Source organism: Notamacropus eugenii, chromosome 1 (assembly GCF_028372415.1).
Source record: "Notamacropus eugenii isolate mMacEug1 chromosome 1, mMacEug1.pri_v2, whole genome shotgun sequence".
NCBI classification, from domain to species: domain Eukaryota; kingdom Metazoa; phylum Chordata; class Mammalia; order Diprotodontia; family Macropodidae; genus Notamacropus; species Notamacropus eugenii.
Genome location: NC_092872.1, coordinates 216828866 through 216853255, shown reverse-complemented (window position 1 = coordinate 216853255; position 24390 = coordinate 216828866). Strand labels below are relative to the sequence as shown.

Below are 24390 nucleotides of genomic sequence, written 5' to 3'. Positions count from 1 at the left end.
GCTTTGCTAAACAATGTAGAAAATGCTGAGGAAAAGCCCCAGGATCCCTACCCTATTCATTGTCTTTAAATTTCTTTTTTGATTTTTATAGACATATACAAATGCATGCATTTGTGTTTATCATTATGTTTCTGTTAGTTCTCAGCATATAAAATAGAGATTTTTGGCATTGAAGCTGAAAATGATTATTTTCATATGAAACATCAGTCTACCAAGTAGGTTTTATTAGCACCTCCACACGTCTTTGTATCCTTCTAATCTAGACTTTCTCCTGAACAGCAGAACATAGGAACACACCTCTTGGCAGATAGATTCTGTTTACTGTTTCTTTTCTTTCTCTTTTTAATTTAGTTTTTTTTACAAGTTACAAAAATCCATTTTCTCTTCTTTTCACCTCCCACTGAAAGAGAAAACAAAAACCTTGTAACAAATATGCAGTCAAACAAAGCAAATTTCTACTTTGGCCATGACCCAAAAATGTACCCTGTCTCTAATGTTGTAGTGCAGATTTAAGTTTTGATAGATTCTGTCAAGTGGCAATTACAACTTCACAAAACTTATGTGAAAAACTAAGTTTATTATGAGAGAAATGAACATGTTTACGGAACCCTAAGCTAGGGCAGAGTGGTTCAGAAATATAAATGCAACAACTTACAAAAAAATGTGACCTCAGAGTTAATTATGTGTATTTCTTTTTTATATGATTAATTTTGTGAATTCCACATAAATTAAAATTTTCATAAGACAGGGCACCTTGTCATCATTACTGCATTTATGACAGTTTTTGGATGACACTTTCTCAGACCAATGGTAGGTAGAGGAGATCCTCATGTTAGACCACCTCAGTGGCCTGATCTATCTCCATTAGATTTTTTTCTTATGGGGTCATGTTCTCTGGATGATAAGGTTGGTATTAAAAATACAGTTCTTTTGGAACTTGAAAGGATGTCCGTCAGTTGGGTAGTGGCTGAACAAGCTCTAGTATATGGTTGTAATGGAATATTATTGTGCTATAAGAAATGATAAGCAGGATGATTTCAGAAAAACCTGGAAAGTCTTACATGAACTGATGCAAAGTAAATTGAACAGAACCAGGAAAATGTTGTACACAGTAACAGCAATATTGTTTGATGAAGAACTGTAAATTACGTTGCTATTTTCAGCAGTACAATGATCCAAGACAATCTCAAAGGATGATGAAGCATTCTATCCACATACTCCAGAGAAAGAACTGCTGTTGTTTGAATACAGACTGAAGTATGCTGTTTAAAAAACAACAATTTTTTCAGTCACCGAGCAGTAGGTCATGAAAGTTTTTACAAAATGTGAACATCTACTATAGTGATATATGGCACAAAGTAAGTATGTGGAATTTTAATCTTGTTTCAATATTTTAGGAAATATAAGTAACTTTTCAGATGTTATTTTTTTTGGTAAATTTGTAGTATTTATACTTCTTAAGTTAAAAAAAAGCTTAAAATTGCTCCTAGACTTTTGGGACACTTCATATATGTCTTAATCTGCAGCCTGAGTTCCTCGCTTCTCTTTTAGGAAGTAGAGAGTATGTTTCTTTTTGTTGGGAGGGGAGGATGTTAGGGGGAGGAAAGCATGTTTACTGTAATGGTGTCAAAAAAAGATGGCATTGAATGTCTTCAAATATAAAGAAGAGGAAAAGCTTCAAAAGGAAACAAAGACAAGGAATAACCCTTGGAATCTATTTTTAAAAGTAAGTGGCATGAGATGGAAACAGTTCCACATAGAATCTTCTGTTTCTGTTTTGCTGTCGTATGGAAATATGCACATGTATGGGTGTGCACATATATGTAGAAAGCACATGTGTATGTGTAATTATGTGTTTTAAAGTTCAGAATACCTTTTTTTAAGTTGCTTGCAGCACATAGAGGTTAAGTTACTTGCCTGGGTCATACAATGATTATGTTTCAGAGGTGGAACTGGAACCCAGATTGTTCAACATTTTATCCATTACGCTAGACCTTCTTTTAAAAATGCTAAGCAGATGAAGAAATTAGCATCATTACCAGAGAAGTCTTTTTTTTTTTTTTGCAAAAATACAAAAAGAGTACACATGAACATATATGGTTAACCAAAATGGTGCATGCTTTTCAGTCCTGAAAAATTAGTCCTGAAAAGCCTCAAGAATACCTCTGAGAATGTCTGTGAGAGGGCCCATGCTTGGGAGAGGCAGGAACATATTGTGTGTCTTACTCTGGATCACTTAACTGAGAAGAGAACAGGATTCCAAGAAAGCCACAGTGAAATTAGAAATTTGATACTCTATTAAAGCCAATATCCCTTTCCTGGGATTGAGAAGATAATTTTCAAAATATGTGTGTTGAAGACTGCTTTAGGAAATGTGGTTAGCATGTCGATTTCAACTAATCAAACAAATTCAAGGCTTTCCAACTCAAATTAGGGAGCTTTTCGTAAAAGGAGAAACTAATGTTCTGTCTAAGGCTCTGAATGACTTCATTAAAATTACTGTTGCATGCTGGGATGAGTGCAGCAAGAAGAAATTCTGCTTTTTTTTTGCAGAGCCAACACCCTGAACCAGATGTTAGGCAAGTTCAGCATATTTGTTTTTCTCCATCTACTCACAGATCAGAAGGACTGCCTCCTGTTCAGGCAGCCTGTTTGGCAAGAAATTATAGTCAACTTTCTAAGAGTAGCAATCTTAAGACACCTAGCTGTGGAGGCTCCCTGAGGTTTTCTTCCAGGCTTTCTGCCCTCTTTTCAGGGTGGCATCAGCTTAACATCACCACAAAGCGTATGACTCGGAGATCTCTACTATAAACCAGCTCTGGTCTCTCTCCTGACCTTTAGGTTGTCCTCAGTTGACAACTGGATTTTTAAAACTGGATATCTCAGAGCCATCTTGAGCTCCATATTCAAACAGAACTTATCTTTCCTCTTAGACCTCCTCTTCCAAACTTTCGTTTTTCTGTTGAAGCCACCATCATTCTTCTAGTCTTGCAGTTTCATAATCTGAGCACTCAGTGGCCTCTTCATTCTCCATCATCCTATACAGCCAGTCATTTGCCATACTTTGCTCTTTCTGCCTTTACATCTGACCTGACCACTTCTTTTTCCACTTCTACCACAGCTCGGAGCCCTGTATAATTGGTTTCTCTGCCTCATCTCTCTAGCCCCAGCCCTGGTACATATTTCTGCCAAATTGTCCTCTCTGACTAGCTCCACTAGCTTTCTGAAGCCCCAACTCAGTTTTTCCAGTCTCATTGACCATCACTGCCCTTTCTCATTTTGAGATCCAGCCACATTGTCTCCTCTGCTTCTTAAAACCCTCTACCTCCTATTTCCCTGCCTTTGCACAGGTAATCTCACATACCTGGTGTACACTATTAATATCTTTACTTCTACTTTGAAGAATCACTCTAATTCTTTAGACCCTGCTCTGTTCTCTTCTTTTGCAGGAGGTATTTTCTAATAATCCCAACTGCTAGTACCCTCCCTCACCAAATAGTGTACTTAAGTACATTGTATGTATCTATAAATATTAATTATACATTTATGCCTATACTTCTTGTCTTTCTCATTAGAATGTAAGTTCCATGTTGGCAGGGATTGTTTTATTCTTGGTACTTATATCCCCATCACTAGCAAAGTGCTTGGTATATGTAGTAGGCATTTAATAAATACTTGTCAATTGATATGTTTCAAAGAAGATGCCATTCTTCATTGGTAGAGGGAATTTCCTCACCCAAAAGTTCCCTAAATCAATGAAATCACTGATCCTGCTCTTGTCCCTTAAAAACATTTATAAAACACTTTCCTCAGAAAGGTTAAATGATTGTCTCATGAGTTCAAAGTTCAGATTTGAACCCAAGTCTCCAAGTCCATCAGTCTGTTTGCTACACCAAGCTCCCTCCTCACTCAGTGCCTTTAGGAGATGACTGGGAGGAGGGTGGTACTACTGACAGTGCCTTTGTCTCAGTCTCAGTGCCTTTAGAAGTGTCTTCTACATTACACTGCCCTTTTAGTTAGGTCTGAGGATGAAATTCTGTTTAGGAACCCGCAATACTACTTTAGCATCACCTAAAGGTGGCGGAAAAGGCCAAATCTAATGGCCTTTTCTCAGTCTTCATTCTTCTTGACCTCTCCAGAGCCTTTGATACTATCAGGTACTCTCTTCTTAATACAGTCTACTCTCTAGGTTTTTATGTCATTCTCTCCTGTTTTTCCCCCTAACTATCTGACCATTCTTTAGTCTCCTTTTTTGGATCTTCATCTAGGTCATGCCTGCTAACCATGAGTGACCCACTGGGCTCTGTCCTGAGCCCTCTTCTCTTCTCTACACTATTTCACTTGGTTATCTTATCTGCTCCTGTGAATTCAGTTATCATCTCTATACTACTGACTCTCAAATTTATTTATCTAGCCCTAACCTCTCTGCCGACCTCTACTCCTGTATCTCCAACTACTTACTGGACATCTTAAACTGGATGTCCAGTAGACATTTGAAACTCAGCATTTCCAAAATTGAACTCATTATCTTTCCTCCCTACTGCCTCCCATTCTGAACTTCCCGATGACTGTCAGTGGTACCATCCTCCTCCCAGTTATCAAGGCTTACAACTTAGGTGTCATCCTTGACTCCTCACTTTCTCTCACCCACCATATCCTATCTGTTGCCAAGGCTTATTGATTTTATTTTTATAACATCTCTTGTATTTATTGACTGACTGATTTAAATTTTCAAATTAAAACTAGTTCTAGCCTCTTTGGTATCCTTCAGATCCAGGATAATCTGAGACTGAAATTATCCCCTTCTTTCTCTTCTGAAAAGCCTGCTTCATATGAGATACACTCTGCTGAATTTACCTTAGGAGGGATCTGATGGATCCCTTAAGGGTTTAATATACAAAACAGAAGTCACCATTGAATTTATCCTATGGTATTCACGTTAACGTCAGATTTTATATGCTTTCATATGTAGGGCAACACATTCTAATGAAAGCTTAACCAAAAAGAGCAAGAGGTTATCACATTTCTTCCAATTTTACCTGATATCTTAAAGTTCTTGAACTACTTTTCATATAATCAGACTCAGATGGTTTGGTTTAAATCAGCTTCATATTTTGAATAACTGAGGATTTTATTTGTGGCTAATTGACTTCATTTACATTTCATTTGAAGCACTACTTTCGGGGAGGTAGGAATTGTATCACATGGTTTTTATTTATTTATTACATAGTTATTAGATGTAAGTTAGATGATAGAATTGTAGAGAAGGACAGGACTTAAAAGACCATAGAGATTATTTAGTCCGAGCTAATTATTTTATAGATGAAAAAAATTGAGCAATTGAGCTTTGGAGAACTTAAGTAGACTGTTACATGGTAGTAAATAGAATATCATGAGATATAATGGAGGCATTACCCCTGATATCCAGTCCCCTAAAGCAACAGAGGGAAAGTATAATTATTGGTATAAATAACAGCAGGAAATTCCTGTTATGGAAAGTGAAGCGACAAGTTTATAGAGTAGGAGGACCAGGATCTAGAGATATTCTTTCTCATCTGGGATATTAAGACTGAGCAAAGAGAAGAAAATTGAGATCACTTATCACATTTCCTTCTCCGCAGCTCATCTCTGTGTGTGTGTGTGTGTGTGTGTGTGTGTCTGTCTGTCTGTCTGTCTGTCTGTCTGTCTGTCTGTGTCTCTCTCTAATCCTGCAGGAACCAAGACAAATATCTTCCTCTTCAAAGGTCTTGTTGCACCAGAATTCAGTTAAGTTCAAGAATAGTGCAAAATATACAGGTAGATGCAGAACTGAGACAGTTGCTTCATTGTCTATTAAAGTGATAAACACAGAAAGTAGCAAAGCATCTGCTAAATAATCAATACTTACAAGTAAAAGCAGGTCCTAGAAGGAAACCCTGAAATCATTTCTGAGTCACAGAAGATGTACACTGAAAGCAGATAGGTATTGCCATTCCAATTTCTCACTGATAGATGAGTCTAACCCAGACTTCTGAGTCAGAAGTCCTTAATTTCATTTTTATTTCCTTCTGCTGTCCTGTTATATACCTAATGTGCCTATGACTCATTCTTTATCCTTCCCTTTTATCTCCTCTCAATTGATTTTAATAGGTGTGTTTTCTATCATACTAGCTATATTAAGACTTTTCATTTGCTCTAGAAGGAACAAAGTTCCCTCCATAATCATTCTTGGAAGGTCTTGTCAGATCATAGCATTATAGATTGTGAGAGCTGTAAGAAAACAGATTATCTCGCCTGACCCTCTCATTTTACAGGGCAGGAAACTAGGACCTTGAAATGTTAAATGGCAATGGCAGAACTGGGACTAGAATCCATATCCCTCAATTCCTAGTCATTATTCTACATTGTGTCTCAAAATGATTTATGAATCACTGAAGTCCTGTCAAATTGTTTTGCTAGCCCAGTGATTTGGTGACAAAATCAGTTTGACTAGTGGTAAGGCAACAGCATTCACATTAGGAACTGGGTCAGTGCTGCTAGGCACAAATTATTAGTGATTTATTGATGTTAGTCTGCCCTTACCTTACTCAGTGTGGTGAATGCATTTGGGATAGTGGCATTGGTGGTTAGAAGAGGGAATAGTGGGTATCCTATGAATTCAGTAGTAGTACCCCCTCAGAGCAATTTCACTTATGAAGAAAGTTAGTAGTCTCTGGTTTTGAGTTGTTCTTAGAGCCTAGTGATTATAGAAGGTATAGAGAACTGAAGCAAACAGCAAACTACATCATAACCAAAAAGTTCTGTAAATGTGTTGCTGGCTGTGCACCCCTCACAGGTCCCAGGAAGGCAGTTAGGTCTCCCATCAGGATTCTCCAGGTAACCCTGAAGCTTCACTCATGAATTCAGATCCACTGAATTCCTCTTGATATCAGTCAACTTGGTTACTGAAGATCAGCTAATCACTGATTACTACCCTAAAGTTATTTTGATCATTTTATCTCTTCTCAATATCAATTAAGCAATTAACATTAGTTTTTACAAACGAATATATACTAAGAACATACAGCAAGGCCTGAAGTACAAAAATCTCTGAAACTAGGAGTTCATTTTCTTCTATTACTGTTCTATACCCTGGGAATAGTAGACTCACAAAATGGTTGTGAGTATCAACTCTACAGTCCTGCCAAGTTCACTTTTTTTCTTGCAGGACTTGCTGTCTTGGCTGCTAGGTTAATTCGCTGCTGGGATAGCTTAATCAGGTTGCTGCTCAGGGGTGACTCTTCACTGAGACTTCTGCTATAGCCACTGGCAAGCTCTGCTCTGGGCTCCAGTGTCTGAAACTCTGCATGTTCTGGCTTTTCACAGCTCACAAGGTGATAACTTGATCCATTCTTTCTCTGATACTTATTTATATAAAATCAAGAAAGAATAAACATAACAGGAAAAAAAAGACAGCACCACTATGTAACCATGTGGTAACTTGATAGGGAGATAATACAGCTTGTGGCAGGTGGGAGCCATTGCTTCTTTCACTGCTGCTACAGCTCTTTGTCCTCAAGAGTTACCGCAGTTCTCGTCTGAATGTAATTTGAGTGAAGTTTGGGATCCCAGGGTACAGACGGAAGGCACATGCCACAGTACTGAATACAGCATGAGATGGGGACTAGCCGAGAAAAGAAGAGCAAGCCAACTTTGTTTACAATATAAGGGGGTCTCAGTTAAGAAGGATGGTCTGCTCCAAATGGCCATCAGATCTGTGGGACTTTGTGGTGTTTTGAGTTTTTATCTCGGCCAAATAGGACCAGGCACTGAGTGGTGGGGGGAAGGGAGGGGGCAGTAGGGAACCTGAACTTTCTGTGGAGGTAATGGACAGGGAACTGGTGCTGATTCATGTTGGTGGGGGTGGAGAGGGGATGCCTGAGGAATTGGGCACCAGCTACTTGGTATTCAGATTCCTCACTGGCCAGAAATCGGTCTTTTGGCTATTACCACGTGCCTTACTTTGGCTAGGTGACTGGGAATTTGGGCTTCCCCAGCTTTGTTTAAAAGACTATGGAAATCTTTATTGCCCTGAGGACCTGAGGAAAGAGATCAGTTTGATCTGTTGAAACTTTAACTCAAATCTTCCCTTCTCCATGAAGCCTTTTCAAGTCCCCTCACTCCAGCTCTTCCCCATCTTCCAGCACAAATGGCCTTCCCCTTTCAGATTACTTTCATATATCCTGTATATGTCTTTTATATACCTATATTTTATTTATAAGTTGTCATTCCCATTACAGTGTGCCCATCAGGAGGGCAAGAGTTAAAACCAGCCCTTTTGCTTTTCTTCGCATCCCTAGTGCAGTGCCTGGTACAGAGTAAGTGCTTACCGAATGCTTGTTGACTGACTGACTTGACTGACGAACTGACACGAAGCTCTGGCTTATCAGCCACTTAAAAGGCTTCAGCATGGCCTGCATGAGGAGCCAAGGACAAGTGGACACAGATTCACTATGTTTAAGGGGAACTTAAATCTAGAAAAACTTTAAGTATATCAGTAGAGTACTCACAGGATGTATAATATATTAGGGGCTTGAGATAAGGAGGCATGTAGAATTTTAATGCTTCAAGGAAACTTAAGATCATAGATTTCATAGGAACCCTAAAGTTCAGCAAGTTTAACATCCTCATTTTATAGATGAAACATTAAGACCTAATCTCATTTTACAGATTAAGCTCCCAGAGGGTCTTGGTCACCATTAATCAACCAGTTAATAGCACATCTGAGACTAGAAGCCAGGTCTCCCAACTCTCTGCATCTCATTATTTTTTACTATGCCATGATCAGGGCCTGGACAGAAGTTTAAGGACTCAGACATTAAAGAGATGAGCAGAAAAGCCTTTATAATTCTAAATATAAGGAAGAACATGAATATTCTTGAGGTTTCTTGGGCAGGGCCTAAACTTTAGTAAGGACTTTGAAGATGTCTTCTGGGGAAGTCTGATATTCCACATATATTCTCTTGCACAGGAATTATCTGTTCATCTGACTGGAGTAGGAGGAGATAATTCTTCTCTTTCATTTCTTCAGCATATCTAGGAGTTTTAGTGGTAGTATCTTGGAATTTGATTATTCTGTTTTTGGTAACCCGATATTTTCCGCAGTGGAGCCCTAGAGAAAGAAAGAAGCTGACCTCTGGAGTGTGGAGGGAGGGGGCTTGAATTTTGGAGGGAAGGAGAAGAGAAAACTGGATTCTGAAATGAGAAGAAAAGGAAAAAGAATTGGGGGGCTGTTTGGATTCCATGTGAAATAATTTGATTTGACCACTTATCCAAGAGTTTTTAAGGTAGTTTCCCTTCACCTAGCTTTTCTTGACACCCCTACCTAGCTCCCAGCAGTTCAAAAGGCCTCCAGCCTTTACTGTGACAAAGCAGCCAAGCCTGTTTGACTAGCTCAAGGGAAACACCGAACAACGCTGCCAAAGAACGTCACGTGATACTAGTTACTAATTACCTTCCAACCCAGATGGGGAAAGATAAAACAGCTCACTTACTGATTGGGTACCTAGGTTTAAATAACTACATACTCTACTGGATTCCAGTTAAGGCATCAGGAGAAGGGAGTGCCTAGTATAGAGAAATATCTGAAGGAGGAACACAGCCCTGGGCCAAGCTGCACCTGCCTGGATTTCCGCACAGCGATGAATCTGTAGAAGAAAGAGAGTTGTGGAGTGGAGAATGTGTCCACACTCCAGGTTCATTACATATTAAATATGGGCGAACCCCAAAGGATTCGAGAAGAAGCAGAGACCATGAATAAGGGGCATAGAATCCCTAGCTGGGAGTATGAGGATTGTAGCAGTATACGAAAAAGAAACATTACAGAAGTGAATAGTCGTTATAGAGAACATGTTTTGGATTTGAAATACAGGACTGAGGGACAAAACCGGCACTGTAAAAAACGGAATTGTGGTTATTGGGAATTTGGAAAGGCTGAACCAAGCTGTATTGACTCCAGGAACACAGACTGTTACTATGAAAATCTTGAGACTACAAAAAGTATCAATCAAGACCGTGGTGATTATATGAAATTGGAAGATGTAGACTCTGGGAAACTGAATTACAGAAATAAGGATGACTGCTATACAGAAAGAACAGATCTAGACCAGACAACTGGAGATTGGAAGAAGTCTAATGACCACTTTGCAGATTACAGAAATTTGGATTATGATTCTGAGGATTATAAAAAAACTGGTAGGCAGAGGACTGACTGCAGGATTTTAGATGATTGTTTGGGGCATTTTGATGACCTTCAACAGTGGTATATGTACCCCAGGAATTTTAATGATAAACCTGAGGATTTTAGGAAAGCTAATTGCTTTGAAAGGAACCATAGACATTTGCATTATGAAACTAGGAATTATAGAGATATTAACAATGAGTATGTAGATTGCAGAGATCTTAACCTTGACAGTGAAGGTAGGAAGAAGGCTGTCAACTGGGGCATAGACAGTAGAAATATTTATCAAAACAATTCCTGCCTAAAACCAAAGATTCAAACTATTGATCAGTATAGCTCTGAACAGATCAATTTTCGTAAAAGTGAAGGGTATGGCACTCAGTTTCTAAACTGTAAGTATAAACTTCAGGCCTGCAGAGACCCAGATTTTCAAGATCTGGAACATAATTGCAATGACATGTCACTGAAAGACAGAAAGCTTTCCTTGGATAATTTGGAGACTATGAGAAAAGACACTAAAGGCTATCAGCTTGGGACTCCTCGAAGCCCCTCAGAACTGAGGCAGGTCTGGGATCTTGAAGAAGACAAATTGAGGGGCTCAGACTTGTGGGGAAGAAACAGTTGTTACCGACGCACCGCGCCCAGCACCCTGAGGCACTCAGAGTTTGTGCAGAACAGGAGGAGAAAAGGTACTAAATGAGCTGCTTAAAAATAGACTGGGAAAGTGATTCCCACTTTGGGGCCCCTTAGTACTGTAGTGACCATATCACTGCCTTCTTCCTTAGATTGACCTTAAGGACTAGCCTTATTCTGAGACGCTTTTGAAGTATTTCTTGAGAGCAGAAGAGTACATAATGGTGTAATGCATTTCTCTCAAGGACATTTTCTGGGTGCCTCACTGTTCTCTCTAGCGTCTGTAACTAAAATAATCTTTCTGTTCACTCTGGATCTTACTTTATTTTGAATGCAGTGCTCCATGGATGATCAGAATACATAACCCAAGAACTATAATAATAAAATAACTCTATATTATCCTACTTTGTTTATGGGGTCTACCACACTAAAAAATCCAAAATTAACATTAACTTTGATCTGACTAAAAAATACTGATGTATTTTTTTCTTTATACTTCTTGCTGTTTTTTTCTTGCTTATTTCTCTTTTCTTCCTGCTCTGCAGTGACCTTTGCTTGGGTTTGTTTAATTATTCTTTTTATGAGCTCTCTGTTAACCCTTAATTTACTGTCTCATTCTACTTATCATAGTTGAAATAGAATTTATCTATGCAAAAGATCAGACTTAGGGTACACTGTGTTGCTCTTAGTCTTAAAGTTTGACTTCATTTCATTCTTAGACGTGTAGAGTCAGACCATTATGTAGTCAGTAGAGAGGAAGACATAAGGAAATGAAGAATTCTTAACTTCAGAGTGAAACTCTGATTCAGTGTAGAACTCAGGCTGTAGCCTGAACTGAAACTTTCCTCCATGTTGAAGATCTATAGAATCTAAGACAGGTTGTTGCTTAAGACCAGCTCTCTTCCCAGTTAATCATAATGTAGTGAAAAGAGAAAAATTTAAAATCAGGTGACACTTGGCTTTGAATCCAAGTTTATGGGGTGTATCGTCATGGAGATCATTTAATCTCTTTGAGTCAGCTTCCTCATCTGTAAAAACGGAATTAATAGTATCTGTAGTACATGCCTCATAAGACTGTTGTGAAAATCAAATGAATTGGTATTTATACAGTACTTTATGAACTTTAAAATGCTATATGGGTTTTTTAAAAATTAGATTTGAAACATAAATCACCATAAAAGGCCCTAGAGCAGCTCTAAATGCCTAGATTGACTCCCCAACTTCTTTGGCTCTCTGAGTGATCCTCTGAGTTTGAATCTTCAGTGAGGTTGTTCTGAACCAAAGTAGACCTGCAGTTCCAAAGATGGCCTGGAGTCAAGGTAGTATGTGGCTGCATTTGATCTCATACTGATTGTCTCCCCCTACTCCTTATCACTCCTGTTTTGTAGTTCTCCCTTGCCTTTGTGGCTTCTCCCTCCTTTCTTTGGTTACTTATTGTATTGAAGTGCCAGACTCCTTTGGAATATGTGGTCTTCCTTGTGTTTGACTTGCTGAAGTCACATTCCTTCTGGGGTGTGTTATATTATGCCCAGTGATCTCTTTGAAGATTTGTAGCTCAGACCCACTTGACTTCATTTGCATTTACAGCTTTCTCCTCCATGCCTCTCACTACAGATATTATATTTTCTCCCAGTTTGACCTCCCTTTCTCTTGTTTTTGCAGAAGTGATACTCCTATTAATTTCTTAAAGCTAGATTTTAAATTTTGCTATTGTTTCAGAAATATAATGTTTTCCATTCATTAGATGGGCCAATACAGCATGTAGGAGGCACCTCCAATAGAAAGTGCTAATCAGAATGAAAGCAGTTTTAGACTGGAAATAATCTAGTACAAATTTATCATTTTTCAGGGCCATGAACAAGGGAATTACTGGTACGGCAGAATCCATTTCATCATTTTGTGTCTCATTGCCTTTATGTCACAGGTTATGAGGTCCTGCTATCCTATAACCTTGAGCATTAGGTCAGCCCCAAGTCAGCTTATCCTTCCCCCAGTGAGAGGTACAAGTTAAGTCTAAAGTTTTTATGGAGATGGTTTGGTGCAGTTCAGAGTATGCCCGGTAAGGTAAATCTGAAGGTGACTACATCAGTCCTTAGTGTTTTGGGGGTCACAGATCTACATTCTAGATTTACACTTGTCAAGTTCAGCTAAGGTGAAAAGGATGCTAAGACCTCTTTTCCCTTCTCTTTTCAATACCTGCTCCCCTTAACATGGAAATAAGACTTTGCACACGGAGTGCTTAATGACCCCTAAGGGGGGAGATGTAATTGCTTCTCTTCTCACATACACTCCTTGCCTTGTGCTGTTTCAATTCTGGGGACATAGATTCTGGACCTGTGTCCTTGTGTGCATTGTGCGCATGTCACATCGTGTCCATAAGCAGCAGCAGCACAGACCGGATTATACATTTCTGTTCTCTATACCCCCTCCTGGGCCACACCCTTTGATCCATATTTTTCAGGTTCTACTTTGGACTTTGTGGCATTTTAAGTGATAGAGAGGTGAGGTATTATCATTTCTTCCAGATTCTGTATCTTTAGTTTTGAGATCTCTCAGCCTTTGAATTGATCATAACCTTGTTGTGGAATGGTCCTTTGGTGTATAGTCAAGTTGACTTTGGACAATTCACTTAAACTTTCTAGTTATCTGTCAAATGAGGTATTTGGGAAAGATCTCTGATCTCATGAATCTAAAACTTCTTATGTTTATGTGTCCTTGGCAAAACATCTTATATCAGATGGAAGCCTTATAGGAATATTTTTAAGAATATTGCCAAGCAAGCATATGCTTTACAGGTGCTTGCACATCTTTTTCTTAAGTAAATTTTTATTTATTTGAATTATAAAGCACTTACATTTTTATTCTTCCACCTACCCACTTAAAGTGAAGGGAAGAAAGAAAAAGAAGAAAAGGAAAAAAGATGAAAAGAAAAAACGGAAATACAGAACACTTGTGTCATCTAAACATAGGTAAAACACATTTTCATGTTGCCTTCATCTAAACATGCATTACTCATTCTGCATATTAGTTATTAGTCCAGCATCTCTTTATGATAGGGTGGGCATTGTTCTCCTTCATGAGCACTCTGAAATCATAGTTGATCATAGCATTGAACAGAGTTCTTTTTTTGTTTTAAATAAATTTTTATTGATATTTTTGGGTTTTTTAATATCATTGTAATTTCCCTTAGCATCCCCTCCCCTTCTCCCAGAGAGCCATCTATAACGAATAGCATTTTTTAGTATTTTTACTATATAACGAATACTATTTTTTAGTATTTTTCATAGACGTTTAAATGCCTACTTATACTAAGCTCTGGGGAAACCAGAAGAAAGAATAGTCCCTGCCCTCAAGGAGTTCACACTCTAAAGGAGGAAGACAATACAAAAGAAAGGAGGCTGAAAAAAGGTGGGGGCCGTGATGATGGTGGAGTCAGCATGAAGCAGAGCAGCTGGTGGCGAATGAAGATTTAAAAAGATCAATGTCTCTCCAAATTATTGACCTCACTTTTACTTCTAAGCTCTTTTATAATTGAATTATAGTTCTCGTGTGTTTTTGATAGACTCCCAAGTATTTTGTGCTTTCTATAGTTGTTTCAAATGAAATTTTTCTTTCTTTTCCTGTTGGATTTTATTAGTAACATACAGAAGTACTGATTTGTGTGGATTTATTTTATCTCCTGCAACTTTGCTGAAGTTTTTATTTCAGTCAATTTAAGTTGACTTTTCAGGGTTTACTCTAAGTCTACCCTCACTTCCTCTGCAAGAAAAGTGATCATTTCTTTTAACCTATGCTTATTCTCTCAATTTCTTTTAATTGTCTTATTGCTTTTGCTAGCATTTCTAACGCTCTATCAAATAGAAATGAAGACAGTGGACATCCTTGCTTCACCCCCTAATCTTATTGGAAATGACTCTGATTTATCCTGTTATACTTTATATATTTTATTTACCATGTTAAGGAAAAGTCCTATTTATTCCTTTATTTCCTCATGTGTCTTAAGCTTGTTCTGCATCTCTTAGGGGAAAAGCATTATTTGTTTTGTCCTTGTTATTATTAATACGGTACTTATGTTTATAATTTCCCTCATATTAAACCAGTCCTGCGTTTTAGGTATAAATCTGACCTGGTCATAGTGTATAGTCTTTGTTGCTATAACTTCTTTATTAACATTTTATTTAAAAATTTTTGCATCTGTGTTCATTAAGGATATTGGTCTAATAGTTTCTTTTTCAGTTTGGATTCTTCCTGGTTTATGTATCAGGACTACATCTGTGTCATAGAATTTTCTAGTATCTCTTCTTTTACTATATTTTCAGTTTGTGTAATATTAGAATTAATTTTTCTTTGAAAGTTTGATAGAATTCACTTTTGGATTCATCTGGTCCTGGGTTTTCTTTGGGAGTTTATTTATGTTCAGTTAGTTTTTCTCCTCTTGAGAGGCTTGAGTGCTCTATCTTATTTTGTTTATCTGTGTATTTTATATTTTTGTAAATATTAATCTAAGTAGCTGATCTTATTGGCATATAATTAGATAAAGTGACTTCTAATTATATCCATTATTCTTTATTTTTTTATGAATTCTCCTTTTGAATTTTTGATACTGATAATTTGGTATATCTTTTATTTAGGATTCCCCTTCCAAAAAAACAGCTCCTACTTTTATTTATTAATCCATTTTTTGCTTTCAGTTTTGTTAATCTCTTTCTTGACTTTATCATTTCTATTTTGTTGTTTAATTGAAGTTTTTATTTGCTAGTTTTCTAGTTTTTTTAGTTGCATGTGCAGTTAATTAATCTATTAATTATTAATCTGTCCTTTCTTTCTTTTGTTGATTGTGTTTAGAGATAGAAATTTTCCTGTACAAACTGCTTTGGCTGTATTTCAGAAATTTGGGTATGGTATTTCATTATTATCATCTTTAAATTATCCTTTTATGATTTATTCTTTGCCAACCCCTCTCCACCCCCAATTTGCTAGGGTTGTGAGATTTATACATTCCAATACATGATCAGTTTTTGTAAAGGTGCCATGAACAACTGAGAAATATATGTGTTCCTTTAAGTTCCCCTTCAATAATTGCCAGTGCCAGAGATATCTTATCTAACTTTTCTAAAATTCTGTTCACATCTTTCTCAGCTGCTTTTTTTCCCTAACTTTGAGACGAATATATTGAATTCCCTCCACATATTGTAGTGTTACTATCTATTTCTAGCTTTTCCTTTAAGTATGTAGGTGCTATACTAATTGGTAGATAAATGTTAAGTATTAAAATTAATTCTCTGAGTTAACTTTCAGCAAAATATGATTCCCCTGTTTATTTCTTTTAATTAAGTACTTTTGCTGTTGCCTTGCAAAATCTTGATTGCTACTATTGCTTTTTTGAATTCATCTGAGGCATAATAGATTTTGCTCCAACCCCTTATTTTAACTATGTGATGTTTGAAATGTGTTTCTTGTAAATACCATATTGTTGAATTCTGCCCTCCTTCTTCCATTTTCTGGGTGAGTTCATTCCATTCTACGTTTATTTTAATGAGTGACATGGGAAAAGACAAACTTCTCAAATGAAGGTTTAGAATTCATTCAATTAAACAAACACTTAGACATAGTAAAGTGTTCCAAAACTGCGATGTTATAGGAATACTAAGAGGGGAGAGGATTCGTTAAAGAGTCATGTGTATTTATATTCAAACCTTCAGTAAGTTAAGCTTGATCTAACAGACACTTAGCCTTTGGTGCTACAACTAGACATCTTATTGTATGTTAATGGTATTCCTCCCTTTCCCCCTCCATTCTTCCTCATACATCACTTGTGGATTTGGAAGTTTTGTTGTTCAGTTATGTCTGACTCTTCATGACCCCATGGACCATAGCACGCCAGACCCTTCTGTCCTCCACTATCTCTTGAAGTCTATCCAAGTTCATGTTCATTGTTTCTATGACACTTATCTATCCATCTCATCCTCTGCTGTCTCCTTTTCCTTTTGCCTTCAATCTTTCCCAAAGAGTTCCATCTTCTCATTAGGTGGCCAAAGTATTTGAGCTTCAGCTACAGTATTTGACCTTTGAGTGAATCTCCTGAATTAATTTCTTTTAAATATTGACTGACTTAATCTCTGATGTCCAAGGGAATCCCAAAAGGCTTGTGTAGCACTATAATTCAAAAGCTTTGATTCTGTGGCACTCAGCTTTCCTTATAGTCCAACTTTCACAGCCATACATTGCTACTGGAAAACCAAAGCTTTGGCTATATGGACCTTTGTTGGCAAAGTAATGTCTCTGCTTTTTAATATGCTGTCCAGATTTGCCATAGCTTTCCTTCCAAGGACCAAGTGTCTTTTAATTTCATGGCAGTAGTCACTATCTGCAGTCATCTTTGAGCCCAAGAATATAAAGTGTGACACTGCTTCTAGTTCTTCTCCATTTGCCATGAAGTAATGGGTTCAGTTGCCAAGATCTTACTTTTTTGGAAGTGGTAAACCTGTTTTGGGTAGAGACCTTTGGGTAAATCTTTTGTGTGGGAGAAACCATGCTCGGTAGCCTAGGAAAAAACAGTACAGACCTGCCAGCAAACAGATAAGTAAATATAAAGTAATTTGAAGTAAACTTAAGAGTTAGGAGTCTTTGCGAAACAGGTGGCTCCTGAAGGCTCTTTGAAGGAAGGTAGAAATTCTGAGAGAAGGGATGGAGGAAGTTCATTCCAGGTATGAAAGAAAGTTAGAACTGCAAGTATTAAGTGGGGTCAGTTTGCTTGGAATGGAGTTCTCAAAGGACAGTCATGTGAAAGGATTCCAGAAAGGTAGTCTGAAGCCAAATGGTGATTAAGTGGTTTGAAACTATGGGGATTCCATGGCAACCCTGGTGATGGGGTGATACTGTGAGAGGATAGAAGGAGTTATGAAGAAACTTCTTGTCCTTGGAGAAACTGGGGACCTCTAAAAGGTGAAAGAAAAACCACTGGACTTTGTGTCAGGAGACATGGGAGGAGCCCCATTACTTTTATATGATTTTTGTGACTTTTGGGTGAATCACTTAACCTCTTCATCTTCTATTATTTATCTGTAAAATGGGAATAACAGAAGGCTTATTGGAAGGAGATCAATTTGTAAACTGTCAAGTACTACATAAATATTATTTAAATTTAAATAAATTATTATTTAGAGCAGGGTAGCAGGTCAAGTAAGATTGAGGAAACCCCTTTTTAAAAAAAATTAAGAGACTTTGATCCCAGGAAATAAATAAGATAAATATAAAAATATTATATATAAAAATAACGTGTATTGTATATTATATGTTATATAAAAATATCAAGTAAAATAAATTTTAAATTGATTAGTTTCTGAGTGAGAGAAGTATTTTTATACTTTCAGCTTATTCACTTTTAAAATGAAAGACAGGGATCAGAAAACTTAAATCTTTTAAAACTTCAGTTCCTAAAGAGGGAAATAGGTATAGGCATAGGCAGGTAAAAGTGATAGTGAGCTCGCAGAAGGGGAAATAAAATAATAACTTAGATTTATATGATGCTTTAAAGATAGATGTAGGCATAGGCAAGAGACAGTCAGCAGGAGAGGAAATAAAATAAGGGCAACTCAGGTTTGTATGGTGCTGTAAGTGTATGAAGTCTCTGGTGCAAGTGTTTTTGCTTGTTTTGTAGATGAGGATATTGAGACTCAGAGAGATTAAGTAATTTGTCACACAGCTAATTTTTCCCCAAGTTCAGCAATGAGGCAGAGCTAAAGAAGCCAGCATTTCCTACCTGCTCAGTCTCAGGATCTCCATAATTAGGTCAAGAGAAAGGAGAAGGAAGCCTAGGATTTCACTCTCTACAATTACTTATCCATACCTCTCTTTATAGACAACCTTAGGACCATAGTGTAATAGGCTCCTGAATTTAAAACTGTAAGAAACCTTATTTAGTCCAGCTGCCTTATTTCACAAATGAGGAGACTGAGGCCCAGAGAAGTTGTGATTTTTCTGAGATTTGAACCTTTGTCTCTCCTTTCCAAATCCAATATTTTTTCTTTTTATTTTTTCAATATTTTAAAATTTTAATTTGAGAAATTATAATTAAAATTTAATTTTCAGTTCCAAATTCTATTCCTCCCCTATCCAATGAGAAGCACAAAATATGACCATACCCATTATACATATGAAGTCGTGCAAAATGTATTTCTGTATTAGCAGTGTTCTCAAAAAAAGAGGGGAAAAAATTTCAGTGTTCACTCTGAGTCCATCAGTTCTCCATCTGGAAGTGGATAGCATTTTTCAGCACTAGTCCTTTGGAATTGTGATGGGTCATTGTGTTGCTCAGAGTTTCTGAGTCTTTGACATTTGATTTTCTTTACGATATTGCTGTTAATGTGTAAATTGTTCTCCTGATTCTGCTCACTTCACTTTGCATCAGTTCATATAAATTTTCCCAAGTTTTTCTGAAACCATCCTCCTCTTCATTTCTTAGAGCATGATAGTATTCTATCATATTTACATACCACAACTTGTTCAGCCATTCCCCAATTGATGAGCATCCCCTTAGTTTCCGATTCTTTGCTGTCATAAAAAGAGCTGCTATAAATATAGGATCTTTATACACGTGTGTGTATGTGTGTGTGTGTGTGTGTGTGTGTGTGTAATATTTAGGTATATATAATTTATACAGGTTCTTTCCTTTCTCTTTGATCTTGAGATACAGCCTTAGTAGTAGTATTGCTGGTCAAATGGTATGCACAGTTTTATCATCCTTTGGGCATGGTTCCAAATTGCTCTCCAGAATAACTGACTCAGTTCACAGCTGTACCAACAATGCATTAGTGTCCCTGTTTTTCCACATCCCCTTCAATATTTGTTATTTTCATTTTCTGTCATATTAGCCAGTCTGACAGGTGTGAAGTGATACCTCAGAGTTGTTTTAGTATACATTTTTCTCTAATCAATAGTGATTTAGAACATTTTTTCATTATGAGTAGAGATAACTTTGATTTCTTCTTCTGAAAATTGCTTATCTGTATCCTGAGACCATTTGTTAATTGGGAAATGACTCTTATTCTTATAAATTTTACTGACCTCCCTATATATTTGAGAAGTAAGACCTTTAGCCAGTGGGATATTTTAATGGTTCTGTTAGTAGGATATCCTCAATACCAAAATATTAACTTTATGTTATCTTTATTTTGGATTATCAAGGGTCCTCTTTTCATTATAATAACCGTATAGGAGTCACATCTTTACAGAATCTCAGAATTGGAATTGACCTCAGAGATCATCTAATCTGTTCCCTGCATGAACGGGCATCCCCTCTACCACACACCTTGTTATACTGTCTTTGCGTGAAAGCCTCTAGTGAGGGGAAACCTACTATTTTCCAGAGCAGTGTATTCTACCTTTGGATAGTTCTAATTGTTACCGACTTTTTCCTTAATATAAAGTGTAAATTTTCCTCCTTGCAACTTACATCCATTCCTTCCAGTTCTATCCCCTGGGTTCAGATGGAACAAAGCTAGTCTCTCAGTCCCACACAATAGCCCTTCAGGTACTTGAAGACAATTCTTAAGTACTCTAATAGTCAGTTTTTAGAATCTTTGTTTTTCTTTTTCCTCTGAGGAAACTTTTTTTATTCCTCTCTTCCCCTCCCCAGTTGTTAGTGCTTCCTCCTGGTCACCACTTCACCATGTGGCCTATCCCAGACAAGTCAAACTTGAGAGTAGCCCAAGTGGCCTGCCAGAGTTCCTGGGACAAAACTCTTCAGTGTGGCCCAAACCAAATTTAAAATGTAATGGGAAATATTGAACAGAATAAATAAAAATACAATACAACATGGAGAATGTTAATTTGTGGTTTTTTTAAGCACACACACACACATACACACACCTGGGGCCCCAGACTCTGATGAGGTGAACTCATATCTTATCTTTTACCTTTATTTTGGTGGGAACCGGACCTCCATATAAGTAATCTCCTTGTCATACTGCCTTTCCCTGTGGATCCCACCCCCTTTGGAGCTCTTCTTTATGTGTTGTTGCCTTCTTCCATTAGAATGTATGCTCCTTGAGGTAGTAAAACTTAATGCTTTGTCATCTTTGTCCTTCCCTCTCTGATAAGTATTTATGTATGAGCTTGCATCTTCAATCAGGCAGTCATCATTTATTAATGTAAATATGTACTAGACACTGTGCGGAGTGTTAGGGATACAAAGTAAAGAGGCAAAAGGCCTGCCCTCAAGGAGATATGCAAAACAAGCTATGAACAGGATAAATAGGAAATAATTAACAGAGGGAAGGTGCTGGAATTTAGAGGAATTGGGGAAGTCTTTTTGTAGAAGGCAGGATTTTAGTGGGGACTTAAAGGAAGCCTGGGATGTTGGTAGTCAGAGCTGAGGAGGAAGAATGCTCCAGGCAGGGGGAAATTGCCAGAGCTGAGAAATGGAGTGACTTGTTTGTGGAATAGCCAGGAGGCCCTTGTCACTAGATTGAAGAAGATGTGTTGAGGAATGTGGTGTAAGAAGATTGGAAAGGTTATGAAGGGCTTTGAATGCCAAACAGCATTTTATATTTGAGCCTGCAGGCAACAAGCCTTCCCCAGCCTCTCTTAATTCCAGTTCCTTTCCTCTATCATTTCCTATCTATCTTGTTTATAGCTTTGTATATATTTGTGTGTTTCTCCTTCATTAGATTGTGAGCTCCTTGGGGTGAGGGGAACTGTCTTGCCTCTTTTGTATCCACAGTGCTTAATATGGTGCTTGGTACAGAGTAGATGCTTAATAAATGTTTACTTGCTGGTTATTTTGGAGGAAACTATTTGCCGGAGACTAGGGAATCAGGAGAGGCCTTACCTTGGAGATGATGTTCTAGCTGAGCTTTGAAGGGATTTAGGAATCATTAAAAAGGGGGGGGGGGGGGGGCGGGAAGAAAGGAGAAAGCCCTTTTCAGTCCTTGAGGACAGCCTGAACAAATGACCTGGAAATGCAGTATGTTGCAGAACAGCTAGTAAACTAGTTTGGCTACCCTGTAGAGTGCCTGAAGAGAATGAAACTGAAAAAGTGGACTGAAGCCAGATTATGAAGAGCTTTTGAGTAAGGAATGAGTCTGTATTGTGTTCTAGAAACCATAAGGAGTAATTGGGGTTTGTGAAGCAAGAAAATGATGTGGTCAGATTTGAATTTTAGGAATTTCAGTTTTGCAGGTGTGAGGGAAAGAGTGGGGAGATTTAAAGTAGGAAGACCAAATGAGGTTACTTCAATATCATCTTTTTGATTCCCTTCCTAAATTGTGGTGCCCAGATTGAACATGATACTCTAGATGTGGTCTGACCAAGGAGAGTACAGAATACAGGGCACTATCACAATACTTACTCCTTAACCTTTTAAAGTTATACTTGTTGTAATGCAGAACAGGATCAGCTTGGTTTTGTTTTATTTTGTTTTTGGCTGACAGGTTAACACTTTTTACTTAGTTTGCAATCTGTGAAAACCCCCAGATCTTTTCCAGACTATCTAAATATGCCTTCCCTCTTTTGTACTTGCCAAGTTGATTTTTTGAACAAAAGTGTTAAGACTTTGCATATATCCTTATTGAGTTTCTTTTTTTAGGCATTTGGTCTGCATATAGCTTAACTGGATAGGATTTTTTTGAATTCTGCCTCCATTATACCAGTGCTTAGTAGTTTGTCCCAGCTCTGTCATCTTTCAAATATCATAAGCTTGTCTATTATGCCTTTATCCAAGTCACTGATAAAACTGTTAAATAGCACAGATCCTTGGGGCACTTCACTGAGACCTCCTTCTAGGTTGACTTGGAACTAGCTACTCCAGATGCAGCCATTCAACCAGTTCTTAAATCACCTAATTGTACTATTGACCACCGTGTAGACTTCTCAGAACTAAGCTCCTTTCCCCCTCCTCTCACAGCCATCTGTGTCAGTCCTATACCCTTGTGCCCTCTTGAACTCTGTTTTTAACAAACTAGCCCATGCTTCTTTCCCCAGAATAGCATGAAAAACAATAATGAATGTTTTGCTAAAATATAGATAAATAGTAGTTGCAATATTCCCCTTTAGCTACTACTTTTGTTACTCTGTCAAAAAAAAAAAAAAAAGGATAAAACTGGTCTAACATATGTGGTCCTAACTGAAGCCACACTTCCTTATCTAGATATTCACTAGCATGTCTAAGTACATTTTAGAATTTTGCTAGGAATTAAATTTACGTTCATTGGCTTTTAGCTTGCAAGTTCTCTTTTATTCCCTTTCTAGAAAAGTGGGACAACATGATTTACCCTTCTCCAGCTCTATGGCACTTCTCCTATTATTCACAATTTTTCACATATCACATCTGCCACCTTCTGTGTGATATAGTTGATAGAATATTGGATTTTGAGTTGGGATTACCTCAGTTCAAATCCTGCCTCAGACATTTATTAGCTATGTTAACTTTGGGCAAATTACTTAAACTCTCTTGACCTCAGTTTTCTTATCTGTAAAATAGGAATAGTCCATAGTAAATAACATTTATTAAGGCCCTGCTTTGTGTCAGGCACTGTACTAAGAACTTGGTATAATAGTACTTTCTTCATTGGGTTGTTGACTCACCTTTAACCAAGATAATATATGTAAAGCATTTGCAAATCTTTAAGCACTATATAATGTTAACTGCTGCTATTACTTTTAACCTAAGGTGTTGAGTAAATGGTTTGGGCTTAGTGATTTGAACCAGCTCCAAGATGTCTACGAGTTCTCTTACTACATTTTTACTCATCTTATTGATGGTAACAAACTTTCATCAAACCTGAAGCTCTATAGTAACGAGAATGGCACGATAGAAATTTGGAGTGTCCTGGGCAATTCAAATACAAAAAATATTTAAATCCCTATTGTAATTAAGATTGTTGTTGTCTTTCAATTATGTCACACTCTTGGTGATCCCATTTGATTTGGGGTTTTCTTGGCAGAGATTTTGAAGTGGTTTGCCATTTCCAGCTCAATTTACAGATGAGGAAACTGAGGCAAACAGGGTTAAGTGACTTGCCCAAGGTTACATAGCTAGTTTCTGAGGTCATATTTGAAGCAGGGAAGTTGTCTTCCTGACCCCAGCCTGGCACTCTATCCCCTGTGCCCCCTAGCAGCCCCAGTGAAGATTAGGGAAAGCGGCCAGCTAGGTGAACATAAAACCCCAGGTAACTGGGCCTAGAGTTTTGGGAAAGTGTCCCATTGTAAGTAAGTTTCTTCTATATAATCAGTTAGAGGCTTATCTTGAAATTCTCATTAGGGTAAGTAAATAAAATCCTAGGAAATCAGAAGACTTAGATCTGGAAGAGATCTTAGAGATCATGTAGTACAGCCCCCTTATTTTAAAAGAAGAAAATTAAACCTAAATCTCTTGGTCTCCCTATACAGATCATTTTTTGGTGAATTCTGTCAAGGGAAGATGTTGGGTGGGAAGATGGGGAGGGATCTGGACAGGACTGGATAGGACTAGAAAAAGAGGGAAAGTCTCTTAGGTACTAGGAATTCCTTAAATCTAACCAAGCCTATATATAGCATGCGCAAGAGAGATTTGTGGCATA

At 37.6% G+C, this 24390-nt stretch overlaps 1 protein-coding gene across 6 annotated transcripts in view; it reads left to right on the top strand.

Moving 5' to 3' along the window:
* DNMBP (dynamin binding protein) overlaps window positions 1-24390 on the top strand; it is a 107386-nt gene that overhangs the window by 50184 nt on the left and 32812 nt on the right. Inside the window, exon 1 of one of the 6 annotated variants that reach the window (XM_072627189.1) lies at window positions 7931-10887. The exons of the other annotated variants lie outside the window; for them this stretch is intronic. Within the exon in view, the coding sequence (XP_072483290.1) occupies window positions 9732-10887 (1156 nt within the window). The 5' untranslated portion in view covers window positions 7931-9731. Of the gene's footprint in view, window positions 1-7930; window positions 10888-24390 lie in introns of those variants that run through there. 6 annotated transcript variants of the gene reach the window in all.